General features: G+C 32.9%; 3 protein-coding genes and 1 pseudogene across 3 annotated transcripts; 3 read left to right on the forward strand and 1 right to left on the reverse strand.

Annotated features, from left to right (window-relative positions):
- Positions 1–1,401: 1,401 nt before the first annotated feature.
- LOC114425852 (pentatricopeptide repeat-containing protein At5g50390, chloroplastic-like) lies at positions 1,402–3,845 on the forward strand. The gene has a single exon (XM_028392813.1). It carries the CDS (start codon positions 1,625–1,627, stop codon positions 3,695–3,697), a length of 2,073 nt encoding a protein of 690 aa, XP_028248614.1. The 5' UTR covers positions 1,402–1,624; the 3' UTR covers positions 3,698–3,845.
- A 940-nt stretch (positions 3,846–4,785) lies between these two features.
- On the forward strand, positions 4,786–10,586 carry LOC114425095 (DCN1-like protein 2). Its single transcript, XM_028391856.1, has 9 exons — positions 4,786–4,947; positions 5,303–5,435; positions 6,740–6,791; positions 7,187–7,262; positions 7,395–7,477; positions 9,004–9,100; positions 9,381–9,426; positions 9,570–9,661; positions 10,086–10,586. The coding sequence occupies exons 1-9, from the start codon at positions 4,827–4,829 to the stop codon at positions 10,391–10,393; spliced, it is 1,008 nt and encodes a 335-aa protein (XP_028247657.1). The 5' UTR covers positions 4,786–4,826; the 3' UTR covers positions 10,394–10,586.
- A 475-nt stretch (positions 10,587–11,061) lies between these two features.
- Positions 11,062–11,895, forward strand: LOC114425694 (annotated as a pseudogene).
- Positions 11,896–13,200: 1,305 nt separating this feature from the next.
- LOC114425920 (protein NRT1/ PTR FAMILY 7.3-like) lies at positions 13,201–18,972 on the reverse strand. The gene is made up of 5 exons (XM_028392900.1): positions 18,837–18,972; positions 17,217–17,343; positions 16,451–16,668; positions 14,800–15,353; positions 13,201–14,229 (listed from the first exon to the last, which is right to left on the reverse strand). The coding sequence occupies exons 1-5, from the start codon at positions 18,861–18,863 to the stop codon at positions 13,359–13,361; spliced, it is 1,797 nt and encodes a 598-aa protein (XP_028248701.1). The 5' UTR covers positions 18,864–18,972; the 3' UTR covers positions 13,201–13,358.
- Positions 18,973–20,289: the final 1,317 nt, after the last annotated feature.

The following is a 20,289-nucleotide window of genomic DNA, read 5'->3' on the forward strand; positions in this document are numbered from 1 at the left end:
TCAAATGTTTCTACTTCTTGGTGGTTATTTCATTTAAAGTATTCACAGCAAGGTTAGCGGCAAAGCAAATGTCATGTTTGCTGACCAAATCCATTTGATTTGTGGATGCAGATATGTTAAAATTTCGCATACATTGACTTCTTTCATTTGCAACAACTCTAAATTCATGTTATTGCACAAGTGATTCTCTTCTGCGGTTGATGGATAACTGGAGGGATAATATGTAGTGCTCAGATGGCATAAAAAACTGATTCTACATCATGTGTGCTTTTTTCTTGATGCTAAATTACAAGTCACTGAGCTAAAAATTAGTTAATATGTTGTTCTTTGATTTATACTGTGATTGAGGAAGACTGGAAGAGAGTTGCAAAAGAGAGATATAGGGGCTGAAGAGGGAGGGGGAGAAAGAGAAGTGGAGTAAATAAATTAGATAGAAAGCTTGTTTAAAAGAAAGAAGTCAATTAAAGAAAATCAAATAGTCAAACTGGAGAAACTGTAAAACACGATAAAAAATGTCCACAAACCAAAAAATATAACATCAAAAAATGAAATTATCATAGAAATTTTATAACATAAAACAATGTTTATATTTTGAAATTGAAAAAAAAAACTGGTTCAAAGAGAAAAGATAAATTAAACCAAAATAAAAAAACATGAAATTGTAAATCAAATAAGCTGATATAAATAAATATTCTATTAGATAATGAATCATTTGTAGGTGAAACCAAATACAAATACTTTCTTAATTGATTCATTTTCCTATTTAAAAAATTGTAATTAATATTGATTTAATTGATTTTTGAATGTCAAATGACAGAGGGAGGGAGAAAATTATAATTCAAGTGTTGTTTAGGAAAAAGAAAATTAAGGTTACATGACCTCTATGCTGAGCCTTATTTATATAAGGGGTTCTACCTCATAAAGGAATTTATTTGACCATGAATCTAACTAATGAAAGAAAAAAACTATGAATCTGAATAAATGAAAAAGAAGCCAGCCTAAGTTTTTTAAAACAACTACTGAAAAAAAAAACTATAATATTGCACAAAAATGTTCTTTGCCACAAATATTCATAAGAAAATGATAATCAGTGTCGATAGCTTTATTAGGAAATTGAAAGTGATTTTTTTATTAAAAATGTAGTGATAATATACTTTGTGATCTCTTATACAACTTTATTGATATTTTTTTTATTTAGATTTCTTAGTCACTATCTTTAGAATCTGTAAAAAAAACATTATCTTTAGAATATTAACTAGCATGTAAAGAAAAAAATTACTTTTAATTTCTTAGTAATAAATTTTTTTTAGTATATGTAAATTTATTTTCTAGTACACATTAATTAGCATTTTCCTTCATCAAAATAAAGAACCAATTTCTTCTTCAAAACAAAAATAAAATAAAATTGTTGCACCAATTGGACAACCTCGGAAACAACTCCCATGTTTCACATGTGAACGGTGCCAACAATGGATCTTCCTTCCTACTTCCTAACTACCAAACCTACCTTTTGGGCGGAAACTCCAATGCAGACTCGTTTCAATTCCAAATCCTACTTTCTCGCATTCTTCTTCACTATGAAGAATAGTAGCCTTCATTCTCTTCACCAGAATTCTTGTTGCCAATGGAAATTGCACTTTCCCTTCACAAATCCCAAACCCCTCTTCTGGGTTCTTCCTCTCGTGGGAACCTTTCCTTTTCGGGGCGTTGTTTTGCCTCAAAGGTGAAAAATTGGAGCCTCCCCTTTTCCCGGATTTGTTGTTCCTCCATGGAACAAAGGCTGAAACCTAAACCAAAGAAAGTTGAGTATAGGGAAAGAAAAGTGGCAGTTTTGGATGATACCCAGATCAGGAAAACTTCCTCTTCTGGGCTCTGTATTCAGATAGAGAAATTAGTTTTGTGTAATAGGTATAGGGAAGCAATGGAGTTGTTTGAAATATTGGAACTTGAACATGATGGTTTTGATGTGGGTGGTAGCACTTATGATGCTCTGGTGAGTGCTTGTGTTGGTTTGAGATCAATTAGAGGTGTCAAGAGGGTGTTCAATTACATGGTTAATAGTGGGTTTGAGCCTGATTTGTATGTGATGAACAGGGTCTTGTTTGTGCATGTGAAATGTGGCCTCATGCTCGATGCACGCAAGCTGTTTGATGAGATGCCGGAGAAAGATATGGCTTCATGGATGACCATGATCGGTGGATTCGTGGACTCTGGGAATTTCTCTGAAGCTTTTGGGTTGTTTCTGTGTATGTGGGAGGAGTTTAATGATGGAAGATCTCGCACGTTTACCACCATGATTCGGGCGTCGGCTGGATTGGGTCTTGTTCAGGTGGGAAGGCAAATTCATTCATGTGCTTTGAAAAGAGGGGTCGGCGATGATACTTTTGTGTCTTGTGCGCTGATTGACATGTACAGCAAGTGTGGTAGCATTGAAGATGCTCATTGTGTTTTTGATCAAATGCCAGAGAAGACCACTGTGGGATGGAACTCCATTATTGCTAGCTATGCACTTCATGGTTATAGTGAGGAAGCTCTTAGTTTCTACTATGAAATGCGTGATAGTGGTGCTAAAATAGATCATTTTACTATTTCGATTGTGATAAGAATTTGCGCAAGATTGGCATCATTAGAATATGCAAAACAAGCTCATGCTGCTTTAGTTCGTCGCGGTTATGACACAGATATAGTGGCAAACACCGCGCTTGTTGACTTCTATAGCAAATGGGGCAGGATGGAAGATGCCTGGCATGTTTTCAACAGGATGCGCCGCAAGAATGTCATATCTTGGAATGCACTGATTGCCGGATATGGTAATCACGGTCAAGGAGAAGAGGCTGTAGAAATGTTTGAGCAGATGCTTCGAGAAGGGATGATTCCTAACCATGTCACTTTTCTTGCTGTCTTATCTGCTTGCAGCTATTCAGGATTATCAGAACGAGGTTGGGAGATTTTTTACTCTATGAGTAGAGATCACAAGGTTAAGCCCAGAGCAATGCATTATGCATGTATGGTTGAACTATTAGGTCGGGAAGGCTTATTAGATGAGGCTTATGAACTAATTAGAAGTGCTCCTTTCAAACCAACAACAAACATGTGGGCAACATTGCTGACGGCATGCAGAATGCACGAGAATTTAGAACTGGGAAAGTTAGCAGCCGAAAATCTTTACGGGATGGAGCCTGAAAAGCTGTGTAATTATATAGTGCTTCTGAATCTATACAACAGTTCTGGCAAATTGAAGGAAGCTGCTGGTGTTTTACAGACCTTAAAGAGGAAGGGTTTAAGAATGCTTCCAGCTTGTACCTGGATTGAAGTCAAGAAACAGTCATATGCCTTCCTTTGTGGAGATAAATCTCATTCCCAAACAAAGGAAATATATGAAAAAGTGAACAACATGATGGTTGAGATATCTAGGCATGGTTATGTTGAGGAGAATAAAGCTTTGCTTCCTGATGTGGATGAAGAGGAACAGCGCATTCTCAAATACCATAGTGAAAAATTGGCTATAGCTTTTGGACTTATCAACACTCCACATTGGACACCTTTGCAAATTACTCAGGGCCATCGTGTGTGTGGTGATTGCCATAGTGCAATTAAGTTTATAGCAATGGTTACAGGACGGGAAATTGTGGTAAGAGATGCTAGCAGATTTCACCATTTTAGAGATGGTAGTTGCTCTTGTGGCGATTATTGGTGATGATAAAATTGTGTCATTCAAGTCACAGTCCTTTATACTGAGTAGCCTGTTGTTAGCTCACCTTAGCCTCACATTTGATTAGGATACAACTATAATACATGTAATTTATTCAGTGATCCGTTAATAAAAGTCCTATTTTCTTCTAACACTTTGCACTTTTTTCTCATGCTTATTTTGTGGCGATTACTGGTTTGGTTTGCTGAGGACTGAAGGTGTAATTTCGTTGTCTTATTGTTCTTTTTTTAATTGGATAACTCCTTCAAACTCATAATTTTTAACCTTCATAACTCATAATTTTTTTAATTCTTACAAATAAATAAAAAATAAGAATAAAAATAAACTAAGGTTTAGAAAGATTCTAAATCCTAATATTTAACCTCCTTGACTCTTAAAATGTTATATTTTATACTCATTTACACAATTATTAATCAACTGAATAATTAATAATTTAAAATAAATACAATATTTGGTCACTGAATTCTTTTAAATTTCACTTTTTGTTACATTGTGATTATCGTCCTAATTTTTTTATAGATCAAGAACATATAATAAATAGATGAAAAAATATTAAATTTACAAAATTAATGTTATTCTCATTAATTTATTTGTTTTTGTAGTTCATATCATTAGTATTGTGAAAAATATAAGTGAAAAGAAATTAATGTTACATTAAAAAACTAAAATAATAATTATTTTGAGATGATTTTTTTTTCTTATACAGTAAGAAAAAAATATTTGTTTAATAAATAATGTTATATCTTCTTACAATTTTATAAAGAAAATATTAAATAAAATAATACATTTAAATTTTTTAAAAATACAAAACATATTGAATTCAATACTTATAATTGAAAGGAAGTACAACCATTAGTAACTGAAAATTGAAAAAAATATTCCTATCTACTACATAGATTGATGTAAAATTTTTTGGTATCTATTTTTTTTTTCTAGACCTCACACATGTATTTTGTTCAGTTGACAATCACGTTTGAATGGGTATTGTCTTATACTCACAAATCACACTAGTTGATGCTCTGTTTATTTTTGGTAGGTACTGTACAATTGGTAAGAGAGATTTGAGCAAAAATAAAATGAAAATTTGAATATTATTAATAAACTCTCCTCCTTTATGCGTTTCTCTCTCTCTCTCTCTCCTCTGCTCGCTGCTTGCTCGAAGAGCTTTGGAGGGCAAAGTTTCACCATGGATGCATCTCGGATCGACATCTTTGAGATTTACCGAAGATACTGTGGTAATCTCCCTCACTTACCCTTTTCAATCACAGGCAGCAAACACCAATTCGATTCTTGATTATGCAGCAAGTTCTGTTTTTTGTTTCATTTGTCGAAGATTTTGTTCTTTTGGGTCGCGGAATTTGAATTTTTTCATTTCTGGGTCTTGTTGTTTGGCTTAGTTTGAGCACCATGGTATTGGTTTAGTTTTTCTCTCTCTAAGGAAAAAGAAAAGAACTAGAAGAAGAATTCTTTAATTTTAATTTTAAATTTGTTTTTTTTTTGTTAATTATGTTGTGGTGATATATGTATGCGATTCTGTTCTTTATTATTTATTATTATTTTTTATTTATTTATTTGAGTTTGGTTGTGCAGACATAAAATCAGGACATGCATATATTGGTGGGGAAGAAGGGTACAGGCAAGATAGTGACATTCAGAAGGCTAAGGTCTCAAGGGAGGCACTCACACAGCTCTCAAAATTGGTTGAGTCTCGAGTTACTACAGGGTCTGTGTTTCTTTGACATTTTCCTGTGATAATTTTGAAGCCAAGTAGTGACATTTTCCTGTGATAATTTTGAAGCCAAGTAGTTTTTTTTAACTAATCATAGTAATCAATGACAAACAATGGTGTGGAGTGGTTGATTCCAAAAAGGCTATATCGGGATAGCAGATAGTGGAATGACCACTATTTTGAACCCTAAAACCTAAACATAGATTTATACTGCACATATATATGCTGAAAAATAAAAAAAAAAACCTGTAATTAAAGACATTCATAGTTAATGATCAAAAGTTAGAGTTTGAGAACTAAACAAACATGTCAATCGGCTGAGTACAACGGGAATTGGCTGGGTTTGTCAGAAGTCTGCCATGACCAGGAGTTGATGTGAGCTGCTAGAATCTGTAGGAAAAGGTTAGGGCTTCAGTGGAGGGGGCTGGAAATGATCTTGACAGCATCAGCAAAATAGGTTTAATGTAAAAATCTTTGTAGTTTAAATTTGGCTGGGTAACATAATGGAAATGTATTGGACTGGAAATCCTGGAATGACGGTTTGTTCCCCTCCTTGGCCTCAGGGAGTGGCGAGCAGAAAAATTACGCCAATCCATTGAGATATGGTATGCTACAAGTGAATATTTTCGAAGGCTAATTTTCCTTGAAGGAAATCATGAATACTAAAGGGAAATTGCTTCTCAATAATCGAGAGAAATATGACAATGAAAATATGTTTAGTAATTTACCTTTGGCAGTTTTGCTTCTATAAAGAATTATTAAAATTGGGATGATGTGCAAACAAACTGAAATTGTGAATGAGCAATCACAATGTTTAGATTCACACGGCTTAAGAGAATTGCTCTGAAGTTCAAGCTAACTAATATAATAGATTTTGAAAGTAATCATTCAGTTGTCTAGGTGTCAAATGATAACGTCAGATAAAATGTATGAATGGATATTTTTTCTCTCTTTCTGTGATGATCATCAGTATTCTATTACTAAGTCTATGGGATTTTCTACAATTTTTTGTTTACGGCATATTTGGAAAAATGTCGGCTTCAGGCTTCAGCTTAATCCTGACAGTTTTTGGGTCATGATTGGATCTTGTGTGCTTTACATTTGCAATCTGCATTGAAGTTATGCTTCTAAAGGAACAAATTTGTTTTTCCACTCCAGCTAATTGTCATTGTCAAGTGTATTGAAGTTACTGCTGTATCATGTGTAGGTTAATTTTAATTTAAATGTTCATGAAATTATTTTATTAGGCCATGTGTGCATTTTTTTTCTAACAATTGTTGACATGCCAAATTTTCCAGGGTAACAATTTTTGATGAACTTTCAATGCTCATGTCACGGTTGAATTTAAGGGTGAGCTTTGATATCTTTGACACTATTCTGTTATGAAATTTCAGATATTTTTATCCAAGAAAATGTTTTCTGTCTACTAGTTCACAAGTAGGTTTTACCGTTTCCTTTTCTCAATTATAAAAGAATTGTTTTACTGTTATGATTTGCAGCAGTTGGATGCACAAAAGTAAGACACCAAATAATGAAATAAACATATTAAGATCACTTGCCTCTGTCCTGAGACTTATGGAAATAAAAGTGAAATTTCTAGAGATTGTGCATTATCTATACTATAAGGAGAGAAAAGGAAAAAGCTATAGCATGTTGCAAAGAATTCTTGCACTCACTTTCAGTTTTTTTATACCTCTTATACATTTTTAATTTAAATATGTGCTTTCCTTTGTTTACCTGTCTAGGCGGACTTTCCAGAATTCTCGCGGTTCTATGATTTTGTTTTCTTCATGTGTCGCGAAAATGGTCAAAAGAATATTAGTAAGTGTCCAACTGTCCAAGATTAGTAATTAGTAATTTGTACATAATCTTCTATTTATTCCTTAAAGTGATAAGCAGTATGTAACACTCACTGTTTATTTCCTTTAATTGTTAAACTTTGATAATTTACAGCTGTAAGCAGGGCAGTAACTGCATGGAAATTAGTTCTTGCTGGGAGGTTTTCACTGCTTCATCCATGGTGTGACTTTGTTGAGGTACAGTAATGCTTAAGAACTGAGAAACTGTTTTGGGGTTTTCCTTAGTCACCAGGGCTGTGCTTGAGAGGGAAGCCTTGCAATTATAACCATATACAAATTTCTTATGGGGAATACAGTACAGTCTATTAGTGGAAGGGTTAGAATTTCATAGATCAAGTATAGTGTTCTTTGGGTAGGAAAAAACCTAGTATGCACAAATGCTACATGGGACATGAGCATAAGGATGCAGCACATTCTAAAAGTTGTAGTATGCAACACTTTCACAGAAGTGTTATCTGGAGCCAGAAAGTTGGTTGTGGGAGCCACCCCCAAAACCACACCACCTTGATTTGGCAAGTTGAGGTGATGCAGCTGCTTCACTTAAGTGATTGTGGATATTTAAAAATTAACAGAAGTTGTTCATAATATATCAAATCATCACTAAAATAGTATTTAATGAGAATTAAATCATAACAACATTAAAAACTTAAAGTATTCCATTTAACAATACTGGAACACAAGTTAATAACAAGAGTCAAGTAATAATATAAAGGAAAAAAATAAAGTACAGCAAGAAAGGGAAAAGTATGGTTGCCTATCTGGACACGACCATGGAAGAAGGAATATAAAACAGAACATAGACCTCTCTTTGATGTGAACAGAGTAGAGACCACAGAATGGTGTGCCAAAGTTTCAGAGTGTGGGCCTGTGGGGTTGTCCAGAAGCTCCACTGGCATGCCATGAGTTGGCCGGAAATGCAGCTGATAGCTTTGGGTCAGATGGTTTGTGTTGAAGAGAGAAGAGACTAGTGTTGTTTAGCCTTCAAAAGGAGTGGGTGGGAACATAGGGTTGTGTTCTGATGAAATTAAAGGGGAGCAAAATCCCAAGATTTCCCCTCCCCCCACCCCACCACCTACAGCACCAAACAACTTCATTGAGGGACCGGGGCCAAAAAAGGGGGATTTTTATGTCTAATGCAATAGATCGTGTTGGCTGCGATTGATTCATGGTGCTCCACGTGGGACAGTGAGCTGCAATGCAATGGGGTTCCACTTAGCGGCCCTTAGCCACAACATTCTGCAATGCCATTGCGGCACTATAGTGTGCAATTAACTACTCTGCCAGAAGCTTATGGCTTCCTGGGTTGCCATCTAATCACTAAAATGGGGAGGTAAAGGGAGTTTAGAATTTACCAAAAATGGAAATTGGAGAACACAAGCAAACACAGGGAAAGGCAACAGAGAGGAAAGATACAAATACACATGAGGCTATGAAATAGCATAGAATAAGAGAATGACCAATTTTATGTTATAAGATAGGGTTGTAAATCTGGGAAATTGGGCTTTGGCTCATGTGCCATCACCGTGCTTTGGGGTTAGGGCTGCTCAATACTATCAGCCTATTTAAATCTCAATGTAAGCTCAGTCCATTTAACCTGTGAGTTAAATGGGTTAGATCAAGTTGACCCGTGAACCAATCCATTTGTAGTATTGTGTTATTTTACTTTTCTTTTGTTGGAAGCTGATCTATTACTTTTTATTCAGAAGAATCAACGGTACAACATCTCTGAGGATACCTGGCAACAGGTTCTAGCTTTCAGCTGGTGTACCCGTGATAGTCTGGAAGCATATGATCCTGAAGGTACATACTGTTTTCATGGTATGCTTTCTACAATTAACTGTAGAGATGCAGATATTGGTACTTATATGCCTTTCTCCATTTCATTTAATTAAGTCTTATTTGATGCATTAATGTTGCACGGTTATTTTATGTATCTGCACGCAATTAAGGTATTCTCGTTTTAAATAGTGAAATCAGTAAAAAAAGTTTTTGATATCCTTTAATTAATGGAAGAGGGATTGTTTTGGGTGGTGGGGCATTTTGACTAACTGATGCAATGCTCTTTTTTTTTTTCTTGCAGGTGCTTGGCCTGTTTTAATAGATGATTTTGTTGAGCATATGTACAGGTTTGATTTCTTTATGACCAAACAAAGCATATTAAATTTTTAGGCAATTTTGCAATAAGCCAATTTTAGGCATTGTTCTGTGATTAATTTTGTATATATTGGATTACATTTTATCAACTTCTCTGACCTTCATTGTCTTGCAGGATGCAAGGATCGTATTATGATAATTCCAACTTCCATTGTAACTGTGGTGATCCAGAATCTCAGTCATGTGTTTTTGATGACCCCCTCCCTGGTTAGTTTATTGAAGTTGCAATCATTCCCTGAAATAAGGAATTAGAGTCTTAGGGATTTTTAATTTCCTTCTCACTTTTTGCTTTATAAACTGTTATATAAAATAGTTCCACACTACTTATTAGCAATCAATTCTCATCCAAAATCTATTAACTTTTGAAAATTGTTTCCAAAACTAGTGCTTAAAAAACAAAAAATAGAAACTGGGAGATTTTCTCTTATCTTTTTTTGTTTGCTTCAAGTGTTCTGTTCAAGTATGTAAAGGACCAACTTTTACAAAATAGAAATGTGCTCAGGAGACAAACACTTTCAAATGTGCTCAAGATACAAATTTTAGAAAATGGAAAATTATTTTTGAAAAGAGTAAACAAACGACGCTTAATCACTGTTGTAAAAATCTCTTGCTGATTATGGTTTTCCTACAGGACTGAGAAGTTTTTCTGGTCTAAAGAGGAAGTTACCCGAGGACTTGAGCAAAAGTGATGATATGGATTCCAATGACATGATTCTTTCAAATTGTAAAAGAAGTAGAGCTCATGATGCGGTGGATTTGGAGGACAATCCACCAGGGAATACAGCAGATGACTGTATGGAAACCAGTAGACAAAATAGTCCGTTGTGTTCATCGATGTCCCCATGTGCAGTTGAAGGTTGTCTGTCTAAGGGATTTGCAGGACTACTCTCAACTCGTTCCTTTGTGCAGTTTGGTAGGGAGAGAAGGGCTTCCTTTTGATGAAGCACCCCCACCTATAGTTAAAGAAGTATATAGAAGTTTCTTTTGCTAGTTGATATCTGTTGATGTATTCATTTTGAATGTTGTTGGCATTGTAATTTGTAACATCATCATGGTGAGTGTTAAATAACTTAACTATCCATTGCCTTTGATAAAATCAATAAAAAAGAGTTGTGTTTTGCTTTTATGTTGACATTTCATCCCATTGTTTCAATATGTATACTTGAATTTGAGAACTAGGTACATATGTTGAACAGCTATATAAAATTTTAGAACTTGAATGAAATTTAAAAAATTCTTTGTGCTGTGTTTCACGTCATGATTAGTAAAAAAGGCAAGACGTCCATTCTATTTTTATTAGTTGGCTGTTTATTTATTTTTATTCGTAACGTGTTGTTATATAACACAGTTAATTACTTGGCCTCCATAAAATTTTCAATTATGTTCTCAAGTGGGTTTTATTTATTGCTATGAAAAATTATGTTTTACCATGACCAAAAAATTTAAGCTTGCATCACATTCTATTTTTTAAGATTAAATCAAACATAAAAATAATGACATCATGAGTCATGTTCCTTTTCAAATTTCTGCAGAAAAAAATCACAATTTAAACTTAACCGTTTCAAATTGTCACAATTTAAACTTGTAAAACCATCAATAACCGCCTAACTGTTTCAAATTGTTAGAAATCCATACACTATATATAAAACCCTCAATGCAAATCCACCATTCCAATTCCTTACACACATGAATATGGATCTAAATGAACAACAAATCGACATCAAAGTGTACAGCAACAATGCAACTCCAGCACCCGAACATGAAACACTGAACCCCTCTTCCAACCCTCCTCAACCCAAGAAATGTCGTGCCCTAATGGCAAAGGGTATCCAAAAAATCTATCAAAAACCTCCCTCCTCACCTTCAAGATGGTCCTCCCCTCCATCTACAAGAATGGTCAATGTGCACCCACGTTCACACACCCTCCTGATCCACTTCCTCCTCTTTGTCTGTGCCCTCTCCTGCTTCTTCTTCCACTTCACTGACAGTTTCCATGGCACCGTTTACTATGGCTTCGTCACCCCGCTATGGCCTTCCCGGAGGATGATAGGTTCAAGGTCGGGTTCATCGACTTTGTCCACGCCGTCATGTCGGTGACGGTGTTCGTGGCCATTTCTATTTCGGATTATAGGGTCACCAATTGCCTTCCCCCCTGGGAGGGAGAAGGATATGGAGCAAGTGAGGGAGAGTTTCCTTTTGATGGTAGGGATTGTTTGCACCGGTTTGTTTCTCATCTTCCCTACTTTCAGACATGGGATTGGTTGGATGTCTGCTAGTTAATTATGTAAAACATGTAACATGTACGTGTGTTGTGTTTCTTTTTGCTGTTTCTTTGCATTGTTTTTTTTTTTTACGTTTATGTGAAAATAATGACCAAGGATCAACAACGCTGTTGGTTTGGTCAGGTTTGGATTATTAGTTGGATAAATGTGCTTAATTAACTGTCCGATTCTATGTTCATTGTATAATGACGTCATTGATTCAAATGAATTTAATTTTTAGTTTTAGAATATTCATTTTCATACCATTGCTTTTCTAGAACTAGATATTATTTGTTAGAAAATCGTTCAGATTGAATATCAATGTATCATCTGATGATCCATCTTAGTACCATCTGATGATCCATCTTAGTACCATCATTGCAACTTTTGTGACAATTTGTAGTTTTTCTTCGGTTCACTTTTGTTTTTACTTTCGAGATTCTACAATTTTAAGGGGTCAACCCAATTTCGAAGAAATTTTCGTTTGTATATGGTTATTTATAGGATAATTTTTTTATTATATAACTCATAAAAACAGTCATTGTACATATTGGATTTCTTTATCCAATAACATATGATATTATAATTATAATTATTTGGATTTGGGCAGTATCAACCTATATATGTATTGGACCCAACAAAGATCTAGATCCAAAATATTTTTATGGGTCTGACTTAGATCACATCCATCAAAGTTAGGTGCTCCAAAATCTTACTAACCTTTTTAGAGCACATTATTATTACCTAACACTTTTGAATTTTTTGGAGAGTTAATGTGTTAGGACCAAATTATGTCACATGTGACTTACCTGTATATGAATTTTATAAACAAACAAAGGAGGTCTCAAACTATTGAAGCATCAACTAATTTGAGTATCAATATATCTTTGCAAGCATCTCATTCACCCATAAGCTATGAAACACAGACACCCCAGTTTCTTGCCGTGTCCGGTGTCCGACACGCGTCCATGTCAGTGTCTGACATCGACACGACACCCGTACTACGTTCTATATTTTGGACATTATAGGTGTCCATGTGTCTTTGTCCGTATCGTATCCGGTGTCCGTGTCGGTGTCGATGCTTCATAGCCCATAAGATCCATCACACCATAAGATCGGAGGAATACAAACCACAAGAAAAGGGTGTCTAATTACATCCTAAATCTTTGCTCATACATTATACAAATATTAAACTAATATATATATATATATATATATATATATATATATTTTATCAATTGCTTATTTATTTTTGGAAGAATTAAAAGTGTGTTTGAATTAACATTAAAAACACATTAAATGAAAAAATTACGCATTTCATCGCAAAAATTTCAAGCAATTATATTATAACTTTTATCTGAAAGTCTGTTGATATTCAATTCAACAGCTTGCCAAACACACACTTAGTTGATGATACAAAGTATATATATCATTAGGGTATACTAATGGAAGATAGATGTGCTTGAAATGAATGGAGATCCAATATATGCACCAAAATAAATATATTTTCTAATATATAAAACAATTTTATTTATAATACACCAACACAATCAATTCGTAGTATCTTTGCTCCACTAGGCGAAATGCAAAATTGAATTTCTCTAGTGTCACAGCAAAGAGTCCACTATTCCCCTGTAGTTTATCTACAGTCCTACTTCAGGGTCTTCTTTGTTGATGCCATTATCATTGTTCCCTTGAAATTTGATATATTTATACCACCTAGCCATTAGTACATAAATTACAAGGTCTGCTGCAGTGAGTGCTGCTAAGAGGAAGTAAAACATATCCAAATGTCCTTTGTTCAAGTTTCCTGGGATCCATCCTGGCATCTCATCAGTGGCAGAAATCTTCATCACAATTGCAACAAGCAAGCTACTAACGTAGTTTCCTAGTGATATTGAAGTCATGCAAAGTGCACTACCAAAGCTCTTTAATCCATCAGGTGTTTGTGCATTGAAGAACTCTAATTGACCCACATACATGAAAACCTCTGATGCTCCCACAAGCACATATTGTGGCACTTGCCAAAATATGGAAAGCGAACTAGACCCTTCACATTCATTGCAATCTTCTATTGCATTCTTTAGCCTAAAGTGTTCTACCAATCCTGCTGAGACCATGGCCATAATTGCTAGGACTAGGCCAATTCCCATCCTTTGAAGCTCAGTGAGTCCTTTTGATTTCATTGTTCTAGCCACGAGAGGGTCGAGAACTCGCCTATAAATGAAGATGACAACAGCTACACTTAGAATGTCAAAGGTGGACATGCTTGCTGGAGGAATGTGGAACCTTGAAATTCTGGTGTCCATGGCATCACCTTGCTCCACAAAAAGTGACGCCATTTGAGCAAAAACAACTGAGTACAATATGGTGCATAGCCAAATTGGGAGTAGTCTTAGTATGCATTTCACTTCTTCTACTTGTGTCACAGTGGATAGATACCATGGACTGCATTTACTCTCTTCCATTTGTTTGAAATTCTTTGATGTGATAAATGCTGCTTTGTCTAAGAACCTACAAAATCAATGAAAATCCCATCAGTTAGTCGCTAACATATACCAATTCTTTAAAAAACGAATTGGACTGTACTAGCACTCTATACTCTTATATTTTAGAAGGAACATCTTAATAAATGGTAATTTAAATTTGTTAAAATACTTTTAAGGGTATAACTTGTTAAAACAGAAAAATTAAAAATTATACAGCCGTACAGCTATTGTTCTACTTCTTTCATCAAAATTAATATTTTATTTTAATAAGCACCGTCCCTTTTCTTTTTGTATAAGATAAACAATTTTTGTTGAAATAGAAGAGGATCACTGTTCCAGATAAAACTCTCCCACTATTTAACGCGTTGCATATTCTGTGTTCAAACTTTAAAGAATTAGTTAAACGGGAACAATTCTATGCCATTGATCCACTCATTTTGGTGAATGATGATCACTATGCACTTTAGTTATTACTATGAAATATTAATTTTGATAAGAGAATTTCACAAAATTGCTATATTGAGATGAAATATCAGTTTTAATTAGTAAACCCAATTTATCTGAGAGAGGGGGAGAAAGAGAATTATAAGCATACCTGAATCCTTCGGTGTGGAGCATTTTTCTCCCTTCATTGGTTGAGAATTCATCAACCTCGTAAAGTTTATCATCTTGTAGCACCTTGGCCTTCCATTTTCTTGTAGCAGCCACAAAAACTTGGCAAAATCTAGGAAGAGGGTTTCCATTAGGCTTAAAGTATCTATACCTTCGTGTGCCACAAAGAAACAAAATCAATGCCAGAGCAGCAGAGCCAGCTGAAGCCCAGAACCCCAAAGTCCATAGTCCATCATCCTCAAAATAATTCAATATGGTGTTGGAGAAGAGTGACCCAATGTTCAAAGCCAAATAAAAATAGCTGAAAAATACAATTTTTGAATGTTGTTCCCTGGGATCTCCTTCATCAAATTGATCAGCCCCAAATGTAGCAATGTTAGGTTGGTATCCTCCATTTCCTAGAGCTATTAGGTATATGGAAACATAGAATAAAATCGTTTGGTATGATGAGTGTGATCCACATGGTAACTCTTTATTTCCACAACCACTAGGCTTCAGTAGAAATATGTAAGATGATAGTGATAATGACACCAAACCCTGTTACGTAGAACATAATAACTCATGAACAAAAATGATATTGGAAATATATTAACAATGAATATTAGTCTCTTTATTCTTTTTAAGAGAAATGAATATTATTCTCAAATTAAAATGCTTTAGATTGAAAATTTGTTTTTACATTATGAATTTATTTTATCAAGAAAATAATGGAAAGTAAATTAAATTGGCTTACATTATGTTTACTAGTTTTGAGGGTAGTAGATTTATCGAGTGTTATATATTATCCTTAATTTTATTATTTATCATTTTTAAAAATAAAAATCTATTTAACTTTCATTTTAAATTTCTAAAAATAATATTAATAACTATTTTTCAATTAAACATTACCATAAAATCAAGGTAATAAATAAGAGAAATAAAGAACATACAAAAAACTTATAAACATTTTTTAATTGTAATTTTAAAATTAATTACTTTTCTTTTTAAAATATAAACAACCGATTAAAAAATATAAAAAAATAATAAATATGGCATGGTAAGGACTAAGGAATTATTTGTGTTATGAATTATTTACTAAGGTTGGATAAAATCCTAACTATTTAATATTTACAAAGTAAAAATAAATACAAAATGGTTCTATAATTGTTATATGTAAACTTCTTATAGAGTTTATTATCAATAAAGATATGTTTTGTACCAACAACATGAAAATGGAATGAACATTCCCACAATCAAGAGAAGGATGAAACACAGGACCAAATTATTTCCTTAGGTAGGACCTAATGGTGGCCCCATATATATACTTATAAATTTGAAAGCGTATGACACATATCATTTTCCATATCGACAGCGCCGAGTAGCATCACACTGTAACCACAAACACTGCCACAAGATGTCTTACTCCACTCTCCAATGTTGACATTATCATTAGAGGTATTTGCAAGCCATGAAGTTATATTAATTTGTCTTTCAGTATTCTAAATTCAATTAGATATTTCTTAAAAAAATGAGCTTAGCCATAAACACGAAAAAATCCGACAGCATATGATGCTAATTAACATTGAATCGTATTAGTCCAAAAAGTTAGATCATTAATTAGATGCTAGCTTCTGTATACAATATGGATAACTTACAATAACAAATATGACCTGGAAGATGGCACAGGTCATATACCTTCCCCAGTAAGAGTCACTAAGAAAGGCTCCAAGAAGAGAGAAGAGGTAAACCGTCCCTGTCCACTTGCTCACACTGTTGGCTGCTTCAGCATTATCTTGACCCATCACTCTCGTCAAAAACAGTACCAAATTCACTCCAACTCCAAAGAATGCCAAAGTAGCAAGCCCTTGATTCACTATTAGAGTACGCAATTAACCAAGTAAACTAATAAATATATCACTCATCAATCACATTTTCTTAAAATATCAGATACATAAAATTAAATATAAATTATGCTATATATATATATATATATATATATATATATATATATATATATACATATATTAGATTAGAAGAAAATTAAGACTTTTATAATGTGAACAACTTTTTTATTACTTTAATATATGTTTAAAAATGGCATAGATATCATTAGATAAGGATAATTTTTTTTTAAAAAAAACTTTCTAATTTATTTATGAATTTTTATTATAACTTTTATAATTTTAATTTAATTTAAAATAAAATAGGCACACGGAGATAAGGAGAGTTTTAAAAAAAAATCTACGCTGTGATTAATTGTGGATGATATTCAAAGAAGAGAAGAAAAAAAAATGTAAATAATGAAGTAATAGAGAGAGTAAGGAAAATGAGAATTTCACTTCTACTTGTGTACTCTAATTTATAAATAGAGAATATATATAATTTATTGGTTGTATAGTTGAAGAGTTGAGTGATATATACCTAAAATCAAAATTGCAGCAACCCAGTCACCCGTTTTCTTTCGAACTGCAGGATGACCATGGCTATCAATAGCTCCATCGGATGTGCAAACCTGGTGCTCCTTATTAATCTTTTCTTCCATTGTGTCCTGAAATATTTAGTCATAAGAAAATCAAATATTATAATAGTACGTTATTACAGTTTTATCGCAATTCTTGCTAAATTACAACCTAGAGTTTATTTTATCATACTATCAACTAATATATAAAAAATCATCTTAAGTATAATTATTAAAAAACAGTAAATTTATCATATATATAGCAACCTTTGATAATCAATACATTATAAACAAATTAAATCAGCAAAAAGAAAAAATATGCTGGAAAAAGTGAGCATATTGTTTTATTTTTCAAGGAAGTGTATTATTGTTGGAACATGTTCTTTTCATCTTAAGCACCGGACATTTTCCTCCATCTCTTGCATGTGCATTGAGACATGTTCAATAAAGTAGGAAAGTAATAAAAACTTTGATCATAAATTAACTTAACGATGAAGTCATATATAAGCAATCCATGATCACGATATTGCAAGCAAAAATATCTTGAAAAGATCAGTTGGACATGAGAGGCAGCAAGATTATTAAAAGATCGACCAGATTCATTGTTGAGGGAGAATACATTGAATAAATAGGTTATATATTATCTCTTTACACGTGGAGGAGTTGGAATATTTAGGGAATGCAAGATCACGATTCACTGATAAGTATTGGTTAGTTTGATATTTTAAGAGATAATATTATTCAATAAATATATACAACAACTTATATAAAATAAGAGAGATAATTAAGAAAAAAAATATGATGGATGATATATATATATATATATATAATATGGAGAAAAATAGAAAGAAAAAATATTATTGCATGAATTATTATATAATTATATTGTATGAATATGATATTTCATATTTTAATATTTAGCTACTTGTCACCTTTTTTTTTTCAATTGGCAATAAATTTCACGTGCATCATATAAGTGTCATAATTGTATATATTACGCATAAAGGCAAAACCCAGCACAAGACTTTGCTGCCCTCCAGATTTTAGGAGCCTTTTGAAGTTTCAATATAACTAACTATATAACACATGTGGCACGTACTCACAGAGTGGTATACATGCCATCATATTAATCAGGATATATATTTAAAGGGATAAAATTTAGATGTTCTTTAGATATTTTTATATTATTTCTAATTAAAATTGGAATTTACTTTACTAATATGCACAATATAATTCAGCACTTAACGTTGTCATTTAATTTTCAAGGAAAATCTACCTCTATTTGTGATTAAAAAACATTAACTCTAAAAATACTTAAAATAGTTACATCTAATTAAATTTTTTTCTTTTAGAAATTGGGGAGCTTTCACAGTTCCCATTCATGTGTGCATTTAATCAAAGCAAAAGAGAAATAAAATAAAATAAAGGATCGGAGGAGATAAATAAGTACTCACTGGTGAGGATAATTAAACTCAACTAGAAGATAAACCGATGAGGATGATCTCCTCCCTAGCTATAAAACCTTATCTACCAGGATAAAAGAAAACACGAAAAAAATAAAATGGAAAATAACACTAACTAACCTTTCTAAGAAAATACAAACAACCCATTAATTACTGGGACTAATCTTGCAAGAAGAAGAACTGAACGATTGGAAGCGTCGATGAAGAGATTTTGAATAAATGAATTTGATTGATAACAAGAGGTATCTGCATGTAGGTATGGGCATGTATATATAGAAGTTGGGTGGAGATTTAATGGCTAGGATTTACACGTAGAAAGTGACAGATAAATTAAAGAGGGTGTCTCTTGCCGTTTCACAGGAAAATTTTGAAGAAACGTGATAAAGTTTGATACATATCACTTACTAACAACATATCACAATCATTATGAATTTGATAGAGTATCACGTTTTGGGTGTACTCTAATTAGGAAAGCTGTCACTGATAATTACATATTTGAAACATGCGTGCCCAACATTCAAAATGTACTTATATAATTATTTACCTTTACAATTAACTTTTTTTTAATTATTATTATTTTTATCTAGAGCACATATATTTTATATTTTTTAGAGACAATTTTATTTTAATCAGATAGAATTATTATAATATTTTTAAATATTTAACTTAATTATATATTCAGAATTTGAAATATTTAATTAAGTTGGAATAACTCATATCGGATGTATGTGCTAATAAAGTTATATTTATTAATTATAACAAACTAGCTGAGAGATAAAGTTTATCATGATAATAAATATATTTTAAAAAGTATTATTACTATAAAAGTAAGAATCAGGTCTAAGACATTTAAGATTGAATTTTAATGATAACAAAACAAACATGTATAAATAAAAACAAATATTTTTAAGTAGATTGTATCGTCTCATTGTTTCGTCTAAGTAGAAGACAACTTGATGTGTCTAATAAGCTTCATCCATCACTTAACTTTAAACTTCGTCTCTTGCATGATTGTTCATTGTACAAGAATGTTATCAAGAGCCAAGACTACTTCAAGGCATTCAAACAGATAAGTAACTTGGTGTATCCAAAAAACCTGAAGCTCATAGTCTTATCCAAAAGAAACAAAAGATAGAGTTTATCAATTTTTTTGCATCTCGAAGAATGTAGCTGACACACACAAAAAAAGTAGACGATAAATTATACATTAAAAACAAAAGTTGGGATATGTGTGCACAAATACGGAAGCCTTTATCTATAGCATTAATTAACAAAGTACAGAAAGAGAATATAAAAACACTAATTATCTTAATATCCTTATCAAAATGAAAAAAAATAAAAATTAATACACATTAACATTCGTTTCGAAGAAGGGGAAGAAGCTCATAACAAGTCTTAGAGTTGCCCATAAAAGCCTAAAAAATCAACATATTACAAAGATCGAACAGAATGAAAAACTTGCATTTATTACCGTCATTTATTTTCAATTAATTATTGAATATTATAGTATCATTTATCTCAAATTAACTAATGATAATCTAGAGTTATCTATTACTTCAAATTTCTATAGTTA

The sequence above is a fragment of the Glycine soja genome, chromosome 9 (genome assembly GCF_004193775.1).
Source record: "Glycine soja cultivar W05 chromosome 9, ASM419377v2, whole genome shotgun sequence".
NCBI classification, from domain to species: Eukaryota; Viridiplantae; Streptophyta; class Magnoliopsida; order Fabales; family Fabaceae; genus Glycine; species Glycine soja.

Bases quoted from the DNA above. Each gene is read 5' to 3' on its own strand.
- LOC114425920 (XM_028392900.1), bottom strand. From the start codon at position 18,863: ATGGGTTGTTTGTATTTTCTTAGAAAG. The intron at 16,669-17,216 runs GTATATATCACT...GTACTCTAATAG, and splicing joins TGCTGCAATTTTGATTTTAG to TGAATCAAGGGCTTGCTACT. The intron at 14,230-14,799 runs GTATGCTTATAA...TTGATTTTGTAG, and splicing joins CTCCACACCGAAGGATTCAG to GTTCTTAGACAAAGCAGCAT.
- LOC114425095 (XM_028391856.1), top strand. From the start codon at position 4,827: ATGCGTTTCTCTCTCTCTCTCTCTCCTCTGCTCGCTGCTTGCTCGAAG. The intron at 4,948-5,302 runs GTAATCTCCCTC...TTGGTTGTGCAG, and splicing joins GATTTACCGAAGATACTGTG to ACATAAAATCAGGACATGCA. The intron at 9,427-9,569 runs GTTTGATTTCTT...ATTGTCTTGCAG, and splicing joins TTTGTTGAGCATATGTACAG to GATGCAAGGATCGTATTATG.
- LOC114425852 (XM_028392813.1), top strand. From the start codon at position 1,625: ATGGAAATTGCACTTTCCCTTCACAAATCCCAAACCCCTCTTCTGGGT.